The sequence below is a fragment of the Aotus nancymaae genome, unplaced genomic scaffold, assembly GCF_030222135.1.
Source record: "Aotus nancymaae isolate 86718 unplaced genomic scaffold, 86718_ANA_hifiasm-v0.15.2.pri h1tg000041l, whole genome shotgun sequence".
NCBI lineage: Eukaryota > Metazoa > Chordata > Mammalia > Primates > Aotidae > Aotus > Aotus nancymaae.
Window position 1 is genome coordinate 19,553,523 of NW_026988455.1, and position 23,668 is coordinate 19,577,190.

The following is a 23,668-nucleotide window of genomic DNA, read 5'->3' on the forward strand; positions in this document are numbered from 1 at the left end:
TGTGAAAATCAAATTAAATATGTCTCACGGAAGAGTTCTTGAAAGTTTCAAGTAGGACCTCAGGCTGAGCAAGTGGAACTGAGGACTTTGCATCTTGCTCTGTTTCCTTGAAGACCCAGAGATGGGCAAAATATTCCTGAAAAGTTGCTCAGAAACATCAGTAGAGAAATACAGAAAGAAAACTGTAAAAGTTAAAAACATTAAAAAGATAGGCTTTTCAGCATTCTTTGATGTTCTAATTGTAACAGATTAGAGTAGATAAAATGGAATGGCCTTTGAAATTCAGAGGATGATTCTTCAGTAAAGACAGATGATTTTTAATATGGCAGAGGCAGTTGAGAAGTGTTAGAATATGGCATCCCTTAGATGTTGTTCTTACACTTAAATGTCCACCAGAATCACGTGGAAGGTTGGTTACCACAGACTCAGGGCCCCATCTCCAGCAGTTCTGATTCAGTAGGTTTAGGTGAGGCCTGAGAGTCTGTACTTGTGAAAGGTTCCCAGGGGGAGTGCATACTGCTTGTACGTGGACCACCATTCAGGCATCCTGGAGCCAAGACTGTGGAGCCAACCTCCTTAGCTCAACTCATGGAGCCACAAACCAGCTGGGGGCCAAGTTACTTAACCTCTTTCTGTCCTCAATTCTGCAAGGAAGATAGTAAGAGCACTTTCTTCCCTGAGCTGCTATAGGGTTAAACAAGTTAATATATGCAAAGCAATAGCACAGGGCCAGCATAAGTACTCAATACATTAATACTTTCACAATTATTCACTTTACAATCATCATCACCACCACCAAAGAAAATCACAGTCATAGGAGACCTTAAAGGTCCTCTAATTTCTAGCGGATATCTAATTATCTCTTTAAAAATTTTACCACATTGCAATCCCATGATTGCATCATCCCTGTGATTGTTAAAAAAAATCTTTAAATACCTTAAATCATGGGATTTGACAGGTGGCAAGGGATCGTTTTTCCACCTTCCTTTGACTGAAAAATTTCTCAGCATTAAAAGCATGGTCCAACTCAAGTAATGGAACAAGGTGCATCATGCATTTTTAATTTCATTTGGTTTCTATCGTTTACTATATTTGATTCTCCTAGACTTATTTCCCCATTGCTTGCCAGCTGCCTTTTTCAGTCCTATTCGTACTACTGATTTCTATGCACTATCTCAACACCCTTGTATTAAATAAGGTGGGTTAAAAATAAACTAGAAATTAATTGAGTGCTGAAATATCTTTTCTGATGTGTTTGCATGATTGCAAATATGCAGATAGATATAAACAACTAATCAAAATGAAATGACAAAGAGATGCTGACAGAAATGAGAGGGAGGCATGAGGCTTACAGGAATGGCAGGTCTCGCCCATATAGCCTGTGCCCAGACAGTCACAGGAGAAGGTGTCCCACGACTGGGAACACTCGCCCCCATGCTCACAGTAGCTGGGCAAGCACCTAAAAGAAAACAGATACAACTGCTGTTTCCCTTTTGAAATCATCAAAAAATAAGTGTCTTACCAAAAACAGGTTAATCTGAAAGAGCAGCATATGCAAGATAACCACACATGACATGATTATTGGGTCTGCCATCAAGCTTCTCTAATTATAGTGACAAACTTTAGATAAATATATCCATTAGCATGTAGCTGATCATTAGGTATCTGTGACAGCTGAATTTTCAACACATCTCTTTTTTGTTGTTGTTGTTCCAAGTGACACAACGATAACTTCCTATGTGGCTAGCAAAAACAATTACATACATAAAATTATGAAATATGGCATGCTCCATTACTATATTGTGATCATTTTTGAAACAAAGAAGGGAAAACAGGGAGGACAATACAGAGAGGAGGAGAAACACGAAGAGCTTCAGTCGCATAGTGACAGAGGTTCAGAAATTTTGAAGAACATTTAATTTAGGTCATCTTGTTTCACCTTGTAGATTTAGAATGAGCAGTTGGTTATTGCTTTCAAGGACTCTTAGCACTAGTAATATGTCAATACTACCCAAAGCAATCTACGATTCAATACAATTCTTATTAAAATCCCAATGCCTTTTTTTGCAGAAAATAAAAATTCATCCTAAAATTCATAGGGAATCTCAAGGGACTCTGAACTAGCCAAAATAGTCTTGAAAAAGAACAGAGCTAGAGGTCTCACACTTTCAGAGTTCTCTGGAGTCTGCTGCTGCCCACTATAATATTGGGGGGTTAGCCTGCCTGCCTCTCAGGATTGTTAGGGGAACAGGGAGGAGGGTACACTATGGAAACTGACCAGCACCTGGCACAGAGTGGAGGCTTCACCAAGAGGTAGTGTGACCTTCTGGAAGCCTGGCCTGAATACCATGACCCACCTCTGCCTCAAGCAGGGTTGGATCTCAGCCTCTGCCAGCTGTCTCCCACTGCTGAGCACACAGCTGAAGACCTAATAAAGAGTGAAGGTTCTAAAGGCCACCGACCTTCTGGGCCGTGAGGGATGCCATAGTCCATGCTGGAGCAGCAGAGGGGGTGAACGCCCAAGCGCCCCTTGCCATGGGGCCCAGAGAAGTAGCAGGAGAGGGGCTGGGAGGTTGTGACAGGCCTCCTGGCTGTGGTGGGAGGACGACCAGCAGACAGCTGGGGTATGAAGTTGACAGAAAGCCCCAGGGGCCTGTGTTTGGTCTCTGGAGAGATCCTTTGAGGGGAACCTGAGGGGCTGGGGAAGAAGAAACCACAGCATTCCCCACCCTGCCCATGCCCACAACCCCCCATCCCAACTCTCCAGCAGTGCACCACCAGCTCAGGGCCAAGACTTCCATTAATTACATGGTGTTAATGAGCTGGTGTTAATTTAGTCTGCATTTAGAGAAGAGTTAAGGGCTGTCAGAATCACAACTTTTCAAGTATTTCAAAGGCCAAGGCATGGAAAAGCCTGTGTGAACTGATCAAAACAGGGAGAGTTGGAGTGACAAGCAAGGATGGGTGGGGTGGGGGCCCACCCCCATACCATTTTTTAAAAAGCAGCTGTTCCTCTTCCCCCACATCCTCCTCTGCCTCCCCTTCCTTTTTAACATAATGGAGAATCTTAAGATCATACCTGACTTGAAGATTCCACAAATTTAAAAAAAAACATTAAAAACCACTGCTGTTTGATATCAACAGAGTGAGAATAATTTTAGTTCAAAATATTTCAGAATAAGAACTGTTTAAGTGATCCAGAGACTATCAACAAGTATACACTATTTTTCTCCAATTAAACACAACATCAATTATAAAAAATTTACATGTAGTACAAATAATAGAGGAAGTAGTTAGCAGGCAGAAGACCAACACAGGAGATTTCAGAGGGAGGGCAGGAGTGGGGTGAGCAGCCTGGTCAGCACAGCCAGGTGAGGAGGTGATGGAGGCCTCCCTGCTCAGGGAGCCCCAGATGGAATTCATCAGAGGACCCCATTGGAAGCTCTGCCATGTGGTATACAGGGAGAACCTTAAGAGTATTGGAATCTGATGTAAGAAGTTAAAATCTATCCAAACATAAACATCCGTTATTTGTGACTCTGTCATCCAAAGTGCCCATTGCTACTTTTTGTGTAGTTTAAAATTTTGATTATAAAAGATAACTTTATACCCCATATCTGTTCCTAAGTAGGATTTTTAGGTTTGGTATTTGAATAACATATGTTTCTACTTTGTGGATTACTGATATGGTTTGGCTGTTCCCCATCCAAATCTCATCTTGAATTGTAGTTCTCATAATTCCCACATGTCATGGGAGGGACCTGGTGGAAGGTAATTGAATCATGGGGGCAGGTTTTTCCCATGCTGTTCTCATGATAGCGAATAACTCTCGTGAGGTCTGATGGTTTTAAAAAGGGGAGTTCCCCTGCACATGTTCTCTTGCCTGCCGCCATGTAAGATGTGTCTTGCTTCTCCTTCACCTTCTGCTATCCTTGGGAGGCCTTCCCAGCCATGTGGAACTGTGAGTCCATTAAGCCTTTTACCTTTACAAATTACCCAGTCTCAGGTATGTCTTTATTAACAGTGTGAGAACCGACTAATACAATTACAGTGTTATTGTTGTTGTTTTTTTAATAACAACAAAGGCTAATAGATGCTTACAGGCCTGTTTTCAGGATACTTAAAAGTGAATTTTCAGTATTTTCAGGATTTCAAAACCGAATGTAAAGGGAACAGCAAAGGCCTTTAATTTTAACTGTAGAATGTCATTTTGTGTCACCAAAGTTTTCTAATTTTACTGCTATTCAGGCTTTCAAAAAAAAAATCTCACAGGAGCTAGTCTTCTACATTACTGACTTTGGGAATGAGAGAGTAATAGCCTTCATTTGTAGTCCTATTTGAAAATAATTTTAAAATGCTTCCTTAAACCCCTTATCTGCGATGATTATTGTACACATCGTGGCTGAAGTTTAACTATGGCTCACATACACATGCTTAGTTTAGCATGTTTATAAGTAACTTGGGTGCAATTTGGAAGCCTTTTTAAAATGTGGGATCTTAGAGACAAAGTTAGGCACCAGTGTAACTCCTGGGACTTTAAGGTTAAAACAAAACCGCCTGTAACAGTAAATACAATAGTTTTGTACTTTGGGAGCTACATGCACAAAGAAGGCAACCTTGGGATATATATCTCATAACAGATATAGTGCAAATGGATCATATTTTGTGAGTAATTACCAAGATTTCAAAATAATGTCTTACGAGTAGAGAAAATCACACTTTTTTGTCACAGCTGAGCTGACAGCTATCGTCACTCACAGTGTGGGCCCATGGGACATTTCCCTGTAACCCTGGGAGAGCTGAGCTCCCTGGCTAGTTAGCTGAACAACCTGGGATTACATTAAGTGAACAAATGGCCAGAAACCTTCCCACTACCCTCCCCATGACTACAGAGTGGGATTCTGGAGCTGGTGTTGAGATGTAAATGCAGTCCCAGCTGTGTGCCAAGAATCTGAATCTCAAGGTCAAGAGTGAGAGGTACTTGACAAATTCTTACTTCATATACTCTTCATCTTTGAATTAATTCATTTTTCCTACAAATCAACAGAATGTTCACAGGGGGAAATTATTCTGTGCTGAATAAAGTACATATGCATGAACTTTTCATTTTGTAGAAATTACTTTTTTTAACATGTCACTACCTATGAGTTATAAATTAAAACCTCTTTAGACAGAAATAATAATTTTACAGTTAATGTTTAAACTAGAATTGAGTATCAGAATCTACTCCATGAAGACAGGTTTTGAAAGATCTACCAGGTGTGTATATAACTTTTTAATTTTTAAATCTGTAGCATTTATTTATTCACTGAAAGTAAATACCTAATGTACTAAGGCAAATATTATGTAGAAATACTGTTTTTCCAGGTGTGACCCTGTGATTCTTCTCAGCCAAAATCATTGTAAAATTATGGCATGACTAGCATGACTGTGGTTGTAATACTTAATTTATTAATTAAATGTTTTTCTTGTCTGACCTCCATATTTCATTGATTATGACCTTTAGCACATATCTTCATCCATCTCTATGATTCAAACTTTTCTAGGAGAGATTACTTTTTATTTTCTCTGCAGAACATGTGGGGTTGGGTGGCTGATGAATAGTTAACTTGTCAAATTCCTCTGCCTGGAAAAATATCATCCAACTGATGGGTGTGTGGTTGCAAAAGTGAGCTTGATGACTATTAGCTGAGCAACTTGGGATTATATTAAGGTAAAAGTCATAAGATGTATGTCTTCTAATAAAACACTATCATTTGAAAAATGCTACTTATTACATTAGAGATGCAGTTTTCTAATCCTCATAGTAATTAAGACTATTCATTCCTTTTGGAAAGGTAACAGAAAAAAGAGAGAGAATGGAATACCTTTTTCCAACTGTCAACATTTGCTTTCTTAAACTTTGAAAACAAGCATGCTAAAGTGAGCTTGGATGGTCCTTACCTGTCTGTGATGCTACAAGAGTCTATCTGGAGATCCCTGAAACTCCCCAGCGCCCCCTGCTGTACCGAGATGGGATCCACTGCTTTGTCACCAATGGTGATGTGCCTCAGGCAGCCCTGAAACCCTCCCAGGGGGCTTTTACATTCAGAGCCAGAGCTGTTGTCCAGGCACCCTGAATATGGAGACAAAAATAGGACAAAAACAATAAGTAAGACAAAACTCTTCCACAGTATTTATTATACGAAGACTGATGCTCCCCCTTGTTTATGGACATCGGTATGATGAGATGAGCTTCCCCATTCATTAGAAAGGTGAGAAGGAGCAAGGTTAGAAAGGATCCAATTTAAGATAATATCTGGAATTCAGAATAAGAAATTATGGTGGGGGAAATTCAGATTTAAAATTCCTTAACGGGAATTATTGCCCAACTAAGTGAAGAGAGGTTTGGCTTCTTTTGTGAAACCTCACTTAAGAAATAATCATGCATTTTAGCATCATAAGTGAAAAAAATTAAAGTGCAGGTTAAATTAAAATAACTGAAATCCTAGCCCAAATTTTATTGAGCATATCCTAATATGCTACTTAAAAATATAATTGTTACTACCATTTATATAAAATATGTTAAATATCTACCCTAAAGGCGTTTTTGTGTGTTATGATGTATGTGTATTTAGGAGTATTTAACATATTTTTTTATACTGACTGGGTGGAAATACCTTTTCTAGTAACACTTTCTTTGGTATTAGGTGCTTTATTCAAATATATAACCAAAGATTAAATTCTAATGTTTACAGCAACACAAAAAGTAACAGTTACTAAAGTACACTGTTAGGGTACATAATGATAAAATTTGCAGTCCAGAATGTTCTATGAATAGAAAGAAATAAAATAGACATTTGATTATTTCCAATATTAGAAGTTAAATATTGAAAGTTTCACCACAACCATCAGCTAATTTCACCTAAATTACAAACGGCAATGCTTATGACATCATTTCCCTTTACCCTGTGGGCTTGTTTTGTGAAACAAGAACAATACTTATAAGAAGTAGTGGTGAGGGCATGACTTTGACTTGAGCGCTATTACTCCACCTCAGTTCAAGCATATAGGAAAGTAGTGTCTTGAATTTACTCCCACCCTCCATAAGTTAACAACTATAACCTGATAATGGAACTCTGATTCAAAGTTTGAAAAATAAGGAAGAGGATGAAAGTATACACTCTCATTAAAGATAGAGAAAATAATAATTGTAAAATGTCTTTTCATTTAAAGACAACTGTTTATAGAGAGAATCATATTAATTCAGAATAAATTATAAGGCATTAGTCTAAGTCAGGAGCCTGCAAAGTTTTTCTATAAAATGCCAGTTAGTAAACATTTTAAGTTTTGTGGGTCACACCTGGTCTCTGTTGCATATCCTTCTTTTTTTATTTTTATAACCCTTTAAAAATACAAAGCAATTATTCATTTGAGCTTAAATAATATAATGCCAGGGACCATGATTTGTCTACCTCTGATTTAAACGAATACTTAATTTTAACATACAAATGTGAAAGAGGCACCTCATTTCATAATGGCTTAATGCTAAAAGCAATATAAATTGAATTAATAATTAATTTAAATGTATATTATGAAATTACAGCTTTTGAAAAATTTTATCATTTGCCTTATTTAAAAAAAGAAGCTTGCTTATATTGATTCTGTAAGCATTGTTTCTTTCAAACTTGTGAGATATAATTTCTTATTTTTTTTCAATTATTCAAATATTAGATATTAAAGAATGAACATAGTAAATGTACATCAATATTTATCACTCGAGACTTGAGTTTTCTTTATACTGTTTTTTATTAAAATAAAAAAATGAAGTATAGAATTTGTCTTTATGTATAAGTTTTTCATTGACTGATCTCTCTCTTTGACCTTATATCGTGTTTTTTGCTTTTTGTTGTTTTTTGAGACAGAAGTTTGCTCTTGTTGCCCAGACTGGAGTGCAATGGCACAATCTCTCAGCTCACCACAACCTCCACCTCCCAGGTTCAAGCGATTCTCCTGCCTAAGCCTTCCAAATAGCTGGGATTACAGGCACCCACCATCATGTCCAACTAACTTTGTATTTTCAAGAGACGGGGTTTCTCTATGTTGGTTGGGCTGGTCTTGAACTCCCGACCTCAGGTGATCCACCCTACGTGGCCTCCCAAAGTGCTGGGATTACAGGTGTGAGCCACCGTGCCCAGCCTGACCTTATATTGTTAATCACTAGTACAATTTAAAATATAGACAATGAAGATTCCTCTTACTGGAATCAATGAAGTACCTCTCAATGCCTGTACTCTTATCTCCTCCCCAAAAGTCTCCATAAAAATTTAATGTTGTGTTTACAGTTCTATTTTAGTAACTGAAGCTTTATCTCTTTAACAGTTTAATACTTTCTGCTTTAGATTCCTAAAGTAAAATTCTCCCTCATATTTAAGACTTCTTTTTAGCTTACTGAAACTTTATACATGATCTCAAAGAGACCTGGAAGTTTAAAATTTAACACCATATTTTTTAAAAGTTTGAAGACTAAAATCTTTTATATTTTTATATTTTAAAAAGAAATATAAGTTTAAATGGTACAGCAGAATCTTCTGAAGAATAAGATAAAGAGTGAACTTTGTATAATACTACTTCATCTCACTAATCATGAAGATGATTAAACACAATAGGTTAAGAACTAAGAGGATATTAATTCAATAAATATTTTTGAGTAATGAATTTTAGGAATATCAATAATTCTGCTAATCTTTCTTTCACCAAGTGGTGGTTCCTGACACATAACTTAGGTTATTCTTAAATAAAATGAATTCAAAAATTCTGTTATTAAAAAAACTAAAATAAATCCAGGTGTCCCCCCAAAAAAGTTATGAAACTTTCAGGACAAATTCTATTCATAAAGTACTGCATGTTTTTAGATACAAAATTGAACAAATAAAGATACTGATATAAGACCCATGAAAATTTTAGTCCCGGTTATTTTCATTTGTGGCAGGAAAAAGTGTCACTGTGTGTTACTGCAGTGACAGACTTCAATGCAGGGTTGCCACAAGTTCTCAGTCTAGCAACTTCCTACCATGAGGATGTGAGGATTATCGATACAGCAGTCAATTCTGCATTCTCAATATCATGGAAGGAGGCATGGTATTGAATAGCAGAAAGATTTCATAAAGGAAAGTTAAAAGCATTTGACATTCAGTCAATCTCTATTTCAGGAATGAAGGCAAAAAACGCAGGTGAAATACACAACTTGCAACTGTACAGAGTACTGCTCGAAAAACCCTTCAGAAAGATGAAATCCAGACGAGAAAAAAAAAAGGAATGGACAAATGACAGTCCAGAAGGTAAGTCTGCAACCTGCAAATTAAACTTTTTTTTTTTTTTTTTTTTTTTTGCGATGGAGTCTCACTCTGTTGCCAGGCTGGAGCACAGTGACACGATCTCAGCTCACTGCAACCCGGATTCAAGTGATTATCCTGCCTCAGCCTTTTGAGTAGCTGGGACTATAGCCGCACACAACCACGCCCAGCTAATTTTTTGTATTTTGGTAGAGACGGGGTTTCACCAGGTTGGTCAGGATGGTCTCGATCTCTTGACCTTGGGATCTGCCCACCACGGCCTCCCAAAGTACTGGGATTATAGGTGTGAGCCACTGCGCCCAGTCTAAACTTTCTATTAAATAGATCTAGTGAGATCCAGAAATCCACATCCACCAGGGATTTGTTTCAAGTCTTTCTCTCAAGCTTTCTTTGGTACAAATAACATTTCCCATTTATCTGGCATTAGGAAGTTGGTGTTTTGTTTTTTCCTTCTTCTTTTTTTTTTTTTCCGAGACAGAGTTTCGCTCTTGTTACCCAGGCTGGAGTGCAATGGCGCGATCTCGGCTCACCGCAACCTCCGCCTCCTGGGTTCAGGCAATTCTCCTGCCTCAGCCTGCTGAGTAGCTGGGATTACAGGCACGCGCCACCATGCCCAGCTAATTTTTTGTATTTTTAGTAGAGACGAGGTTTCACCATGTTGACCAGGATGGTCTCGATCTCTTGACCTCGTGATCCACCCGCCTCGGCCTCCCAAAGTGCTGGGATCCTTCTTCTTTTTCTTAATTTGTTTGCATTAACCTGACTACCCACGGGCAGAGTCAGCAGGGCAACATTAAATTGAAAAAGAAAAAAAGAAAAAAAAAGATGTCCCCACACAATGACTTGGAGTGAAGACCAGTAACTCAAAAGCAGAAGGCTGGTCTCAAGACGTCAAACTTCTGCAGTCTCAGCTTCAGGTGATGAAGGCAGCTCTCACTCAGGCAAAGAGCCACAGGAAGAAACAGTGCAACTCTTGCCCCAGTCAATGACTAGGGCCAGGTGGCTCCTCGGGTGACCTGCAAATTGGGGACACACCACCGCATGCAGCAGCTGGGCTGAGGGATCCTGCTCCCAGTGGCTTTCTGCAGGAGACGTGGTGATTATGATCCTATGTTTCCTAATGACTTTGAGAAAGCAGTGAAGCACCAACTTCACTACAACGAACGGCAGGCACAGCAGGAGCTCGAAATACGAAAGGAAATAGAAGAAAGGGAAAAGAGGCCTAAAGCCAGGCAAGAAGCTAGGGGCGTTCTGATCAAGGTGACCAGATCCAGATTCTGATGAAGACGAAGATTAGGAGCGAGAGAGGAGGAAGAGAAGTAGAGCGGAGCTGCCATTGCCCGCCCACTTCTCTGGTAGACAAGGAGTCACCCAGAGGTTTTCCTTATGAAGAGGATTCAAGACCTTAATCCCGGTCTTCCAAAGCTGCCATTCCTCCCTCAGTGAAGTTGGAACAGGACAGACCACGATCTCCAAATCGGCCTAGCAGCTCCTTCCTCGCTAAAGGCGTGGGAACTGTGACGCACAACGTCATGCAGAAGCCCGGCTTCCGGGAAGGCCAGGGCTTAGGGGAGCACCAGCAGGGGCTGCGCGCTGCCTTTCCAGTGGGGAAGACCAGAAAGCCTGGCGGCAACATCATCATGGACTAGGCCGCAGAAAAAGACGCTTTCAAGAATCAGGTACAAATCCACCGACAGAAATACCTGTGTCCTACTGACGTGTTCCCGCTAAGGAACATGGTTGGTGCATGGGAGGCGGATGAAGACTTGGAAGTTGAAACCAGGGAAGAATGAGGGATGACATATTTTTCTGTTCATATGGTTTCCTATAAGACAGAGCACCATTAAGGATCAAATAAGTGAAACTGAAAAGAGTATAATCTAGTTTTAATAATGAGTTAGTGTTATTGTTAATTTTCTTTTTCTTTTCCATTTTCAATTTATATTGGCTCAGAGAAAACAGGCTGGATGTATAAAGTCCACAGTACTTTCCAATTTTGCCATGAAAAATATGGCAAAGTTGGAAAATGTGTGATATGTGAAATTCTTGGTGCCCCTGATGATGAAGCAGTGCAGACATTTTTAGAATCTGAGAGTTGAGTGAGCAATTAAAACTGTTGTTTACTTGACTAGAAAGTATTTTGGTGGTCAGGTGGCAAGAGCATGTTTTTACAGTTTGGACAAATGCAGGGTCTTGGATTTGGTGGAACAAGTTTGATTTTAAGAACTAGAGCATGAGTCATTTACAGTGATCTTTACTTGACCTGCAGGCTGAGAAAAGAAGGAAAAAGGTCACAGACTCCTTGGCTGTTGGGAGACTGAGACTCTTGGAAGGACTTCCAAGGTATATGTTGATTGATCCCTTTTCATTTTGTGGTTTTTAAATATCGTATAAAAATCCTTTTAAACAAATAAATAAAATGTACAGTTGACGAGTTTCAGTCATTGGTTGATATTATACTATAGGACTGAAGTTAGTGTCTGCAGCTGTATGTTTTTAGGCCATTCTAAATATATAAGCTACTTAGGAAGAAAAGACTGTGGACTTTATCCATCAAGCCTGTTTTCTCCATGCCAATATAAAATAAATAGAAAGGAAAAAGAAATGTAATAAAATGAACTCATTATTAAAACTGGATTATAGGATTAATTTTAATCTTTTCAGTTTCACTTATTTGATTCTTAGTGATGCTATGTCTCATAGGAAACCATATGAACAGAAATATCCCAAGAATTAAATTTGCTGAGAAAAAAGAAAACAGCTTATTAGTCTCTTTCAATGCACTGCACAGCATTCAAGAGGAATTTGGGTCATGTGGTCTTTAAAGTACTGAAATGAGTAATAAATACTAGCTGAACAATATAGCTGTTTCTTCGTGAAGAAATGATCTATTTTGGATTTATATGCATCAGTAAAATTTAACAACCAGCTTATGCTGTTAAACATGGTGGTTAGAGGTGGTGTTTCCCAAAGTTTACCATACAAATGGGTAAAGTTACAGAAGCACACACAAGGATGCAAAATTCACTGGAAAAACTAGGTATGTTAAGAATATTTAAAAAACTAATACTTAAGCTAAGCATGGTGGCTCACACCTGTAATCCCAGCACTCTGGGAGGCTGAGGTGGGTGGATCACTTCAGACTAGCCTGAGCAACATGGCAAAACCCTGTCTCTACAAAATACAAAGAAAAACAACAACAACAAAAATGGGCTGAGTGTGGTGGCACAGGCCTGTAGTCCCTGCTCTTCTGGAGGCTGAGATGGAAGGACTGCTTGAGCCTGGAGAGGCAGAGGCTGCAGTGAGCTGTGATTGCTCCACTGCACTCCAGCCTGGGCAACAGAGTGGATCCCTGTCTAAAAATCAAGCAAAACAACAAAACAAACACCACCTCCCTAACTTTTGTAAAGCAAAACTAAAAGCAAAAATAAAAATTGCCTGACAATAGCAAAATGGGACAGTAGAACTGATAAAATGTGGTATATTCATGTAACAGAATGTATATATTCTTTGGAAAAAATTATTAGTAATTCTTTTCTAATTGTACATAAATGATCTATTTCACAGTAAAAGTGAATAAAATTATGATATGAGTAAAAATAACTCAAAAGCATTTCCAACATCAGCATGTATATATTTATGGAAATGTGCTCTTAAATAATGGAACATTATTATCTTACCTGTAGAATTTAAACCATAAAGGTGATACTATATTTACACTTTGACAAATAATTTTCTGTAATCAGTTTTATTTAGTATCACTTAAAAATTGAATGGCATTTTCATTCTTTTATTAAAAGCATCCCTTTTAGTGCTTCCTATATATTTTACTTTTGAAATGATAGGTCTTGATATATTACCTTAAATGTTTGTTTTTTGTTATAAAATCTGTCTTCTATAGCAAATGTCTTAATACAATTTGGGGCACATATGCGCTCCTCAGAATATGAGGAAAGAACACAATCAGAACTTTGCAGATTGACACTGTCTGTTTTCAAAGTTGCTCTGTGGAAAGTTTGCTCTGACAGATTGTCAGAGTTTAGAAAATGGGATTTATAATTTCCATGTTGACAGCCAGTTTTTTTTTTTTTTTTTTTTTTTTTTGGAGACGGAGTTTCGCTCTTGTTACCCAGGCTGGAGTGCAATGGCACGATCTTGGCTCACTGCAACCTCCGCCTCCTGGGTTCAGGCAATTCTCCTGCCTCAGCCTCCTGAGTAGCTGGGATTACAGGCACGCGCCACCATGCCCAGCTAATTTTTTTTTGTATTTTTAGTAGAGACGGGGTTTCACCATGTTGACCAGGATGGTCTCGAGACAGCCAGTTTTAGGGATGAATTTTACTTTCAGATTGTACTGTCTCCAACATAATTTTAAAAGGATTCTGGAAAAAAATAGTAAAATGCAAAACATACTAATACTGTCAGGAAGCACCTCAAGCATCGATTAGCAAATGTATCTTATCATTTACAGAATTAAATGACATTTCTAATGACCAAGGACTTTCTGCGTAAACATCCCTGGGCAGAAGATTTATTGCACACTTCTGTGACCTCCACACCCTGCCCTCTTTTAGGCTGCAGTGTCTCTTGGTTGTACTCAATCATTGACTGAGGTGGCAAATATTCTGCTTATTATTGTGTAGGAAAGGCTGATGTGCTCCCTGACTTAGTAAAATGTTTCTCTGCATCATTATTGGGCAATAAAAATAGGTTGAAATAACAGACTGAGTTAAACTATTCGTCTCTTTGGGCAAAACATGGCCTTTCTTCATGAGGCAGTGGGAAATGAGTAAGATGCTCCAGAGGAGTCAAGCCTCCGGGGACACCTGTATGGTGCAATAAAACCAGCAAATAAAGCAGAGAAAAAGGTAACAGCACTCATTTAGCACTGTTACAATTCCACTGGGCACGGTGATGAAGGGAAGCTCTGTAAAAGGTGGTCTATTTAAAATCTATTTTAAATAAAAAATGTGATTTTTTATTTAGGCCTATCTGGAAGACATGCATTTCAGTCCTTAATTCACAATCTTTTTTTCAACATCCCCACGAAACAAAGGGGATCCAGCAAGGTGACTATAGGTAACGATACTGTTTTATTTACCTGGAATTTGGTAAGAGAGCAGATTTTAAATGTCTTCACTCCCCTCTGCCACCAACATGGTAACTGTGTTGTGTGATGGATGTGTTAATTTACTTGACTATGGTAACCAGAACATAGTGTATACCTATATCAAATCATCACATAGTATACCTAGAATATATAGAATTTTTATTTGTCAAATAAATTTTTTAAAAAAGGTATTCATGGCAAAGTAGCAGCAGTAGGTGGTAGGGCCTGGGTCAGACTAAGCCCCATATTGGAGGTGGGGTCAGGAAGGAGCCCAGTGAGCAGCTCTGGCCTTGCAGGTGTAACACTCTAGGCCTCTGTCTTCCTGATGATTCTCCCTGTGTGTTGTCCCAGCGTCTTCCCTCTGTGTGTGTCTCTGCATCTACAGTTCCCTTTTCCATAAGGACACTGATCATATTGAATTGGGGCTCACCTGAATGACCTCATTTTAACTTGATTATCTTTGCAAAGATCCTATCTCCAAACAAGGTCACATTCTGGGGTTCATATGAATTTTGGGGAAAACAATTCAATTCATAGTATCATCTCTGAAATAACAACTTTACCTGTGCATATACGATTTGGGTTGTGGTTGCTGTGTATCTATTTCAAACGGGTTACGGGCTCTTTTCATCCTTTTAGGTCAAAGGGGACTCTGGCATCCATAGTGTATATATGTATGCATGTATGATCATGGAACAACCTTACCATATCTATCACTGTGTACCTATATAGTTCATGATCATGTATGTTGCTTTGGCTCCAAGGCCATACACAATACAAACAAAACAAAACAAAACAAAAAACAGAAACTGTATTGGGTATTTTGACTTTCTGTTAAAACTATTCTCTTTGCTATATATATCTTTTTTTTTTTTTTTTTGAGATGGAATCTTGCTCCGTCACCCAGGCTGGAGTGCAATGGTGTGATCTCGGTTCACTGCAACCTCCACCTCCTGGGTTCAAGTGATTCTCCTGCCTCAGCCTCCCATGTAGCTGGGATTACAGGCACCTGCCATCATGCCTAGTGAATTGTTTTTTGTTTGTTTGTTTTTGTCTTTTTGTAGAGACAGGGTTTCACCACGTTGGTGTGGCTGGTCTTGAATTCCTGACCTCACGTGATCTGCCCACCTCAGCCTCCCAAAGCGCTGAGATTACAGGTGTGAGCCACCACGCCCAGCCATATATATAGCTTTTTCAGCATATTCTCAGAGTGTGTTTGAGAAAAGCTTTTTTTTTTCTTTTTTTTTTTTTTTTTTTTGGCCATTGTCCAAGGGTTTAGAACTGAATGGGAATGTCTATAAGTGGATCTGATGGAGGTTAGAATGTGCATTAGCTTTTCTTCATCACTGTAACAAATCACTAAAACATCCTCTTATTGTCTCTCACTATAGAAGTACAGAGGGCTGGACTGATGACTCTGCTTATAGTCTCACAAGGCCAAAATCAAGGTGCTCTTGGACTCTTTACAAAGGCTCTACGGGAGAACGTGTGTCCTAGCAAATACAGGTTAGAGCAGAATTCAACTTCTTATAGTTGTAGGAGTGAGGTCGCAGTATGTCACTGGCTCTCAGCTGGGGCCTCTCAGCAATGCCAGGCTGCTTGCCTTGCTCTTCATAGTGCCCAGTTCATTTTCTAAACCAGCAATGATGGAGAGAGACATTCTCCTGCTTCTAGTTTCTCTGGCTTCCCCTCACTGATACCTCTCTTCTGTGTCTCTTCTGCCTCCAATGAGAGTCAAATCTCTTAAGTGCTCATGTGATTACATTGAGCCCACTGCATGCATCAGGATCATCTTCTATCTCAAGGTCTGCAACCTTAATTACATCTGCAGAATCCCTTATGCCATGTAACATATTCACAGTTTCCAGGGATTAGGGCATCTTGGAGAGTCATTCTTGCTGCCGTAAAATATTTCTCATTCATTCATGAAATGTTGTTTGCTTTCATATACTTGTCTCTAGAGAAGCATCAGGTATTTTCTCAATATCCCTTCATGTTAAAAGCTCTCAACAAATGAGGCACTGGAGAAACATACTTCAACATAATAAGAGCCATCTATGGCAGACCCACAGCCAGCATCATACTGAATGGGCAAAAATATGCAGCATTCCCCTTGAAAACTGGGACAAGACAAGGATGCCCTCTCTCATTATTCCTACCCAACATAGTACAGGAAGTCCTAGCCAGAGCAATCAGGCAAGAGAAAGAAATAAAAGGCATCCAAATAGGAGGAGAGGAGGGCAAACTGTCTCTATTTGCAGATGATATGATTCTATGCCTATAAAACCCCATCATCTCTGCCCAAAAGCTTCTTGATCTAATAATCTCAGCAAAGTTTCAGGATACAAAATTAATGTACAAAAATTAGTAGTCTTTCTATATACCAACAATATGTAAGCTGAGAGCCAAATCAAAAATGCAATCCTATTCACAATTGCCACAAAAAGAATAAAATACCTAGGAATACAGCTAACCAGGGAGGTGAATGATCTCTACAACAAGAATTACAAAACACTGTTCCAAGAAATCATAGATGATGTACAAATGGAAAAACATTCCATAATCATGGTTAGGAATAATCAGTATGGTTTTTAACCATATTGGGCCATACTGCCCAAAGTAGTTTACAGATTCAATGCTATTCCTATCAAATACCAATGACATTCTTCACAAAACCAGAAAAAACTATTTTAAAATTAATATAGAACCAAAAAAGAGCCTGACTAGCCAAAGAAATCGTAGGCAAAAAGAACAAATCTGGAGGCATTATGTTACCCAACTTCAACCTCTACTACAAGGCTATAGTAACCAAAATAGCATACTACTGGTACAAAAACAGACACACAGACCAATGGAACAGAATAGAGAGCCCAGAAATCATGCCACACACTTACAACCATTTGATCTTCGATAAAGTTGGCAAAAAAATGCAATAGGGAAAGGAGTCCCTATTCAATAAATGGTGTTGGGATAACTGGCTAGCCATAAGCACTTCCCGGACCCCTTCCTTACACCATATATAAAAATCAACTCAAGATGGATTAAAGAGTAAAATGTAAAACCTGTCAGATGCAGTGGCTCATTCCTATAATCCCAACACTGTGGGAGGGTGAGGTGGGAGGATAGCTTGAGCCTCAGAGTTTGAGATAAGCCTGGGCAACATAGCAAGACCTCATCTTTACAAATAATTAAAAAAAAATAGTTGAGTGTGTTGGCACGAGGCAGTAGTCCCAGCTACTCAGGAGGCTGAGGCAGGAGAGTCTCTTAAGCCAGGGAGGTCGAGGCTGTATCGTGCCACTGCACTCCAGCCTGGGCAACAGAGTGAGACACTGTCTCGAAAGAAAAAAAAAATGTAAAGCCTGTAACTATAAAAACCCTGAAGATAACCTAGGAAATACAGGAAATACCATTCCGGATATAGGACATGGCAAAGATTTCATGACGAAGATACTGAAAGCAACTGCAACAAAACCAAAAGTTGACAAATGGGACCTCATTACACTAAAGGGCTTCTGCACAGCAAGAGAAACTATCAACAGAGTAAACAGACAACCTACAGAATGGAAGAGAATATTCACAAATTATGCATCTGACAAAGGTCTAATATCTAGAATCTATAAAGAACTTAAATTAACAAGCAAAAAACAACCTCATTAAGAAATGGGCAAAGGATGTGAACAGATGCTTTTCAAAAGAAGACATACACATGGCCAATAAGCATATGAAAAAATCCTCAGCATCACCAGTCGTTAGATAAACGCAAATCAAAACCACAATGAGATGCCATCTCACACCAGTCAGAATAGCTATTATTTAAAGTCAAAAAATAACAGATGCTGGTAAAGCAGTGGAGAAAAGGGAGTGCTTATACACTGCTGGGGGATCATACATTAGTTCAGCCATTGCAGCAAGCAGTTTGGTGATTTCTCAAAGAACTTAAAACAGAGCTACCACTCGACCCAGCATCCCCATTGAGCACACACCTAAAGGAATAATAATCGTTCTACCATAAAGATACATGTATGTGGGCCGGGTGCGGTGGCTCACGCCTGTAATCCCAGCACTTTGGGAGGCCGAGGTGGGCGGATCACGAGGTCAAGAGATCGAGACCATCCTGGTCAACATGGTGAAACCCCGTCTCTACTAAAAATACAAAAAATTAGCTGGGCATGGTGGTGCGTGCCTGTAATCCCAGCTACTCAGGAAGCTGAGGCAGGAGAATTGCCTGAACCCAGGAGGCGGAGGTTGCGGTGAGCCGAGATCGCGCCATTGCACTCCAGCCTGGGTAACAAGAGTGAAACTCCGTCTCAAAAAAAAAAAAAAATACACGTATGTGCATTCACAATAGCAAAGACAAAGAATCAACCTAAAGACGCATCAATGGTAGCATAAAGAAAATGTGGTACATATACCATGGAATACTATGTAGCCATAAAAAAGGATGAGATAATCTCCTTTGTAGCAACAGGGATGGAACTGGAGGCCATTATCCAAAGCGAGCTAACACAGGAAGAGAAAACCAAATACCATGTATTCTCACTTATGAGTGGGGGCTTAATATGGAGTACACATGGACACAACGAAGGGCATCACAACCTACCTAAGGGTGGAGGGTGGGAGGATGGTGAAGATCGCAAACTATCTACTGGGTACTGTACTCATTACCTGGGTGATGAAATAATCTGTACACTAAGCCCCCATTACATGCAATTTACCTATGTAACAAACCTGCACATGTACCACTGAACCTAAAGTAAATTAAATAAGAAAAGCATCACATATTTTCTGAAGGAAATAGGAATGCATATGAATATATATTGCCAAAGACTATAGGGGCCGGGTGCGGTGGCTTACGCCTGTAATCCCAGCACTTTGGGAGACCGAGGCGGATGGATCACGAGGTCAAGAAATCGAGACCATCCTGGTCAACATGGTGAAACCCTGTCTCTACTAAAAATACAAAAAATTAGCTGGACATGGTGGCGCGTGCCTGTAATCCCAGCTACTCAGGAGGCTGAGGCAGGAGAATTGCCTGAACCCAGGAGGCGGAGGTTGCGGTGAGCTGAGATCGCGCCATTGCACTCCAGCCTGGGTAACAAGAGCGAAACTCCGTCTCAAAAAAAAAAAAGACTATAATGTTTCATATTTTCTATTGCTTATTTCAGTAGTTTCTTTCTGGACCCAGTCCATCCGGCTAGAAGTTGTGAAAAGGAAGTAGTGTGGATCAAACTCTGTTATCTGTTTTTGTCATACACATTTTAGCCCTCATCCTAAAGGAGGGACAGAGTTTAGTCCCATCCTAGTTAAAAAAAAAAAAATCTCTGTTATGTTTACTGTTTTTTTCTACTTGGTCTGGAAAAATTTTGTTAGTGATAATTGTCTATACCACATATGGCTGAGAGCAGGTGTAAGAGGTATCTTAGTACTCATACTTGGAAACCCTTAATTTGGCATCTTCCTCAGCACATTAAATTTCTCAGATCACTAAGAACCTTAGATGATTATTCCTTAAGCTAACTTTGCTCTTCTGTAAAAGTTGGCATGCACAGCTGCATTTTTCTGAGGACTCCTTATGTTATCATCCATTCAAGATAAATCAAGGCATTAGCTTCTTGAAATGTTAAAAATCTTAAGCTCTTCAGGTTTACTTTGTGTCTGCTTAGAGGAAAAAAGCATCCAACTAGAGATATAAATGTGTACAGTAATAGAAGGTAAATGGAGGCCCAAAAGATTATGTGAGCTAAGAGTGATTCATGAATGGGGCAGCTTCAAATGGGAACTGGTTCAGGGACCCTTTCAAGGGAACAAAAAGGGACAACTTAGGTGAGGTAAAGAGAGTAGCAAATTTTTGACTAGCTGTAGTTATACAATTGCCTTACTTGGTTGATCCTGCTGGAAAGTCTCTAGTTATAGAAGTTAATTGGTGGCTTCTGATTGGTTAGCCTTAAGTTTGACTTTTTTTTTTTTTGAGGCATTTACAAGACATAGCCCAAGTTAAGGTTTGCTTATGTTGGCAAATCAAGCAAAGTTAATGCCACTTACAAGGTCAGAGATTCCTCAGGTCATTTTAATTTTCTTTAACAATTTAAATACACACTGTGTGCCAGAGGACAGCTCAGTGAAGTCTTTGAATGTCTGTGGCTGTATATTTGGAAAAGTACATATTCCATGTGAAACACCACGAATATGGATGAAGTAGAATAGAATGTATAGGACTGCATGTATATAACAAGTCTTCTATTACTAGATCTATATTTCTGCTTACACACAACTTTTATTACTGAGAAAGTCTGAATATATTTACCTTTCTAGTAAGAATTACAAGTAATTAAGTTACCTCAGTAACACCTCAGTGTTTAGGTACAGTGAAAAGTGGCTTTCTGTATCTATGTCCAGCATGGAATTTCTTACCTAGTTGAAAATTTTCTTATTGAGAATGAGCTTTCTTATCATATATGTGGTGATATGGGATGATAACAGCATGCTTTAATGTGCAGGTACCCATGCCCCCATATGACATGTTTTCTCATGATTGTTTCTCTTAACTGTGGCTTTCAGATATACAAGCCTAGGACTCACAGGAGCATTCTAGAATACATAGCAGAGTTTTGCTGTTATTCCTAGCACTTCTTTTAATAAAAAAAAATCCTTGGCAATCCCAGTACTTTGGGAGGCCGAGGCAGGTGGAACATGTTGTCAGGAGATCAAGACTATCCTGGCTAACACGGTGAAACCCCATATCTACTAAAAATATAAAAAAATTAGCCAGTCGTGGTGGCACGTGCCTGGTCTCAGCCACTCGGGAGGCTGAGGTAGGAGAATCACTTGAACTTGGGAGGCAGAGTTTACAGTAAGCTTAGATCACACCACTGTACTCCAGCCTGGGCAACAGAGCAAGACTCCATCTCAAAAAAAAAAAAAAAATCTGAACTTCCTTTACAATCAAAAGATCCAAAGATCCACTTGATTCCATTTCTTTAGCTGTATGAGTTCTTGCAGTCAGTTTGGGCTGCTATTAACAGAATCCTATGAACTGAGTGGCTTACACAACAAATGTTTGTTTATCTCAGTTCTGGATGCCGGAATGTCCAAGTTCAAGGCAAAGCAGATGAAGTGTCTGGTTCATAGACCACAGTCTTCTTATTACCTCACATGGAAGGAAAGGCAAGGGAGTTCTCTTGGGCCCTTTCATAAGGGCACTAATTCCATTCATGAGGGCTCCACACTCCTGACTTAATTACCCTCCAAAGCCTCCTGACAGGATCACTTTAGGGGTTAGGATTTCAACATATGAATCTTGGGGGGAAGCAAACATTCATTTCTTTGCACCAGTGTAGCACCGATTACACTGGATTGATTTAATATGCTTCTCTCCTATTAACCAATGTTTGTTTATTACTGTCAATGCTTTGAAAGTACTTCATAATCAGAATATTTCCTATTATTCCTCCATGTAAAAAATATGTATCGATCTATCTGTAAACTGATCTGTGTACTAATAATGATTCAATAGTATAGATTTAGATGTAGACTTAAATATATAATATTTTATGTAAGCCAATGACTTTAGACAATATGATTTGTTTTGTTTTTACAAGCTAACTCTCAGAAGTATAAATGGATTTATCTGCTATAGAGATGTGTTTATGATATTTGATGTTGGAAAGTTTCCCACTTATTTCTTATTTACTATGTGTAGCTCAAATATATTTTCTTTTAATGTTAAATGAAAATATGAAGTTATTTAAACAGCAAGGAAACTTTCTGCAGATACTTATTTTTGTATTGGGAAGAAAAATTGATTAAAGGGGTTTATGTTTTTTACAAATTCAAAGGTATTAATTTCATGGCTAGAGAGAAATTATTTCTTAGTATTAACTTGGTTTAAATTTGACTAGAGACTCAAGATGCAAAGCAATAAACATAAACGTGGTTCCACTGCCAATGTAATTCAGTTGCCTTCTCTTACCTCCAAAATAATAGGTGTCACCTGAATCAATAAGCACAGCCACCAGGGGTTGAACAGCTGTGTCATCGTCTACCACCATACTCACATGGCTCCACTTAGCAGATAAGGACACAGAGTGCCACTGCCCGTCGTTTAATCCAGCACCTGGAGGAAATAACATCAGTCAGAGACAAGTCTATGAGCTCTGTTAACACTTGAAAACAATTTGATTCAGATCACTGAATAAGTCAGAGAAGAGCAGTATTTGCATGTTGATGTATCACTGAAATAAAAAAACTAACCACTTATCTTTAATTTAAAAATTTCATTGTTATCACAATAACACATGGATGAAAATATTACTCTTTCTGAATAATCACTATAATAAATTCTGATAATGTGCCTAAAGTAACTATAATTTAATTATCAAATTTATATGTTAGAAGCCTGTACAATGGGGAAAAACAACAGTTTGCTTCAATCTTCAAATGCAAAACTGACTTGCTTCACTGAATCTAACAAAAATATTTTACAAGAATCAAGAAAGTGAGTTGATAAAAATTATGGCGAGAATGACTGTGAAAGGCTTTTTTAAGAAAAAGTTGACACATAATAATTGTACATAGGGGATGCAGCAGGATTTGAAACGGGGGGAAGATCGCTAGACGTCTGGCTTACTGCGCCCATTAATTAAGGTAAACCCTGCTTTCACTGTCTGAGCTATTTTACAGTCCTGTAAATTGTAGAAAACTGATAGTAATGCAAAATGAGTTGTATCCATAGAAATGCAAATTACTCATGCCTGGTGGGGCACAGCTGGTTACTGAACCATTTCCTATCTGTCTGTAATTCATTTTGGCATTTCCTATAAGCCTGTATGTGTAGTACTTTGAATTCTCCTCTGAACTGCTTGTAACTTCTTACTGGTTTCTTCATTAATTAGTTAAAATCTTTAACATGTATACATATGTTTCCAAATGGACATATTATTATTATAGATATAATTATACTGTCTTTTAAAAGTTATTATTGGCTTGGCACAGTGACTGATACCTAATCCCAGCACTTTGGGGGCCGAGGTGGGCGGATCACCTGAGATAAGGAATTTGAGACCAGCCTGGCTAACATGGTGAAACCCCATCTCTACTAAAAATACAAAAAATTAGCTGGGGGTGGTGGCATATGCTTATAGTCCCAGCTACATGGGAGGCTGTGGCATAAGAATCATTTGAATCCAGGGGGCAGAGGTTGCAGTGAGCTGAGATCATGCCATTG

At 38.9% G+C, this 23,668-nt stretch overlaps 1 protein-coding gene and 1 pseudogene across 1 annotated transcript in view; one reads left to right on the forward strand and one right to left on the reverse strand.

The window, feature by feature from the left end:
- Positions 1–23,668, reverse strand: part of LOC110568491 (contactin-associated protein-like 3) — a 241,642-nt gene that overhangs the window by 70,221 nt on the left and 147,753 nt on the right. Inside the window, exons 9-11 of the mRNA XM_021671890.2 lie at positions 22,415–22,558; positions 5,944–6,115; positions 1,353–1,459 (exon numbers count right to left, since the gene is read on the reverse strand). Of these exons, the coding sequence (XP_021527565.2) occupies positions 1,353–1,459; positions 5,944–6,115; positions 22,415–22,558 (423 nt within the window). The remainder of the gene's footprint in view (positions 1–1,352; positions 1,460–5,943; positions 6,116–22,414; positions 22,559–23,668) is intronic.
- LOC105725032 (splicing factor 45-like) lies at positions 9,194–11,552 on the forward strand (annotated as a pseudogene).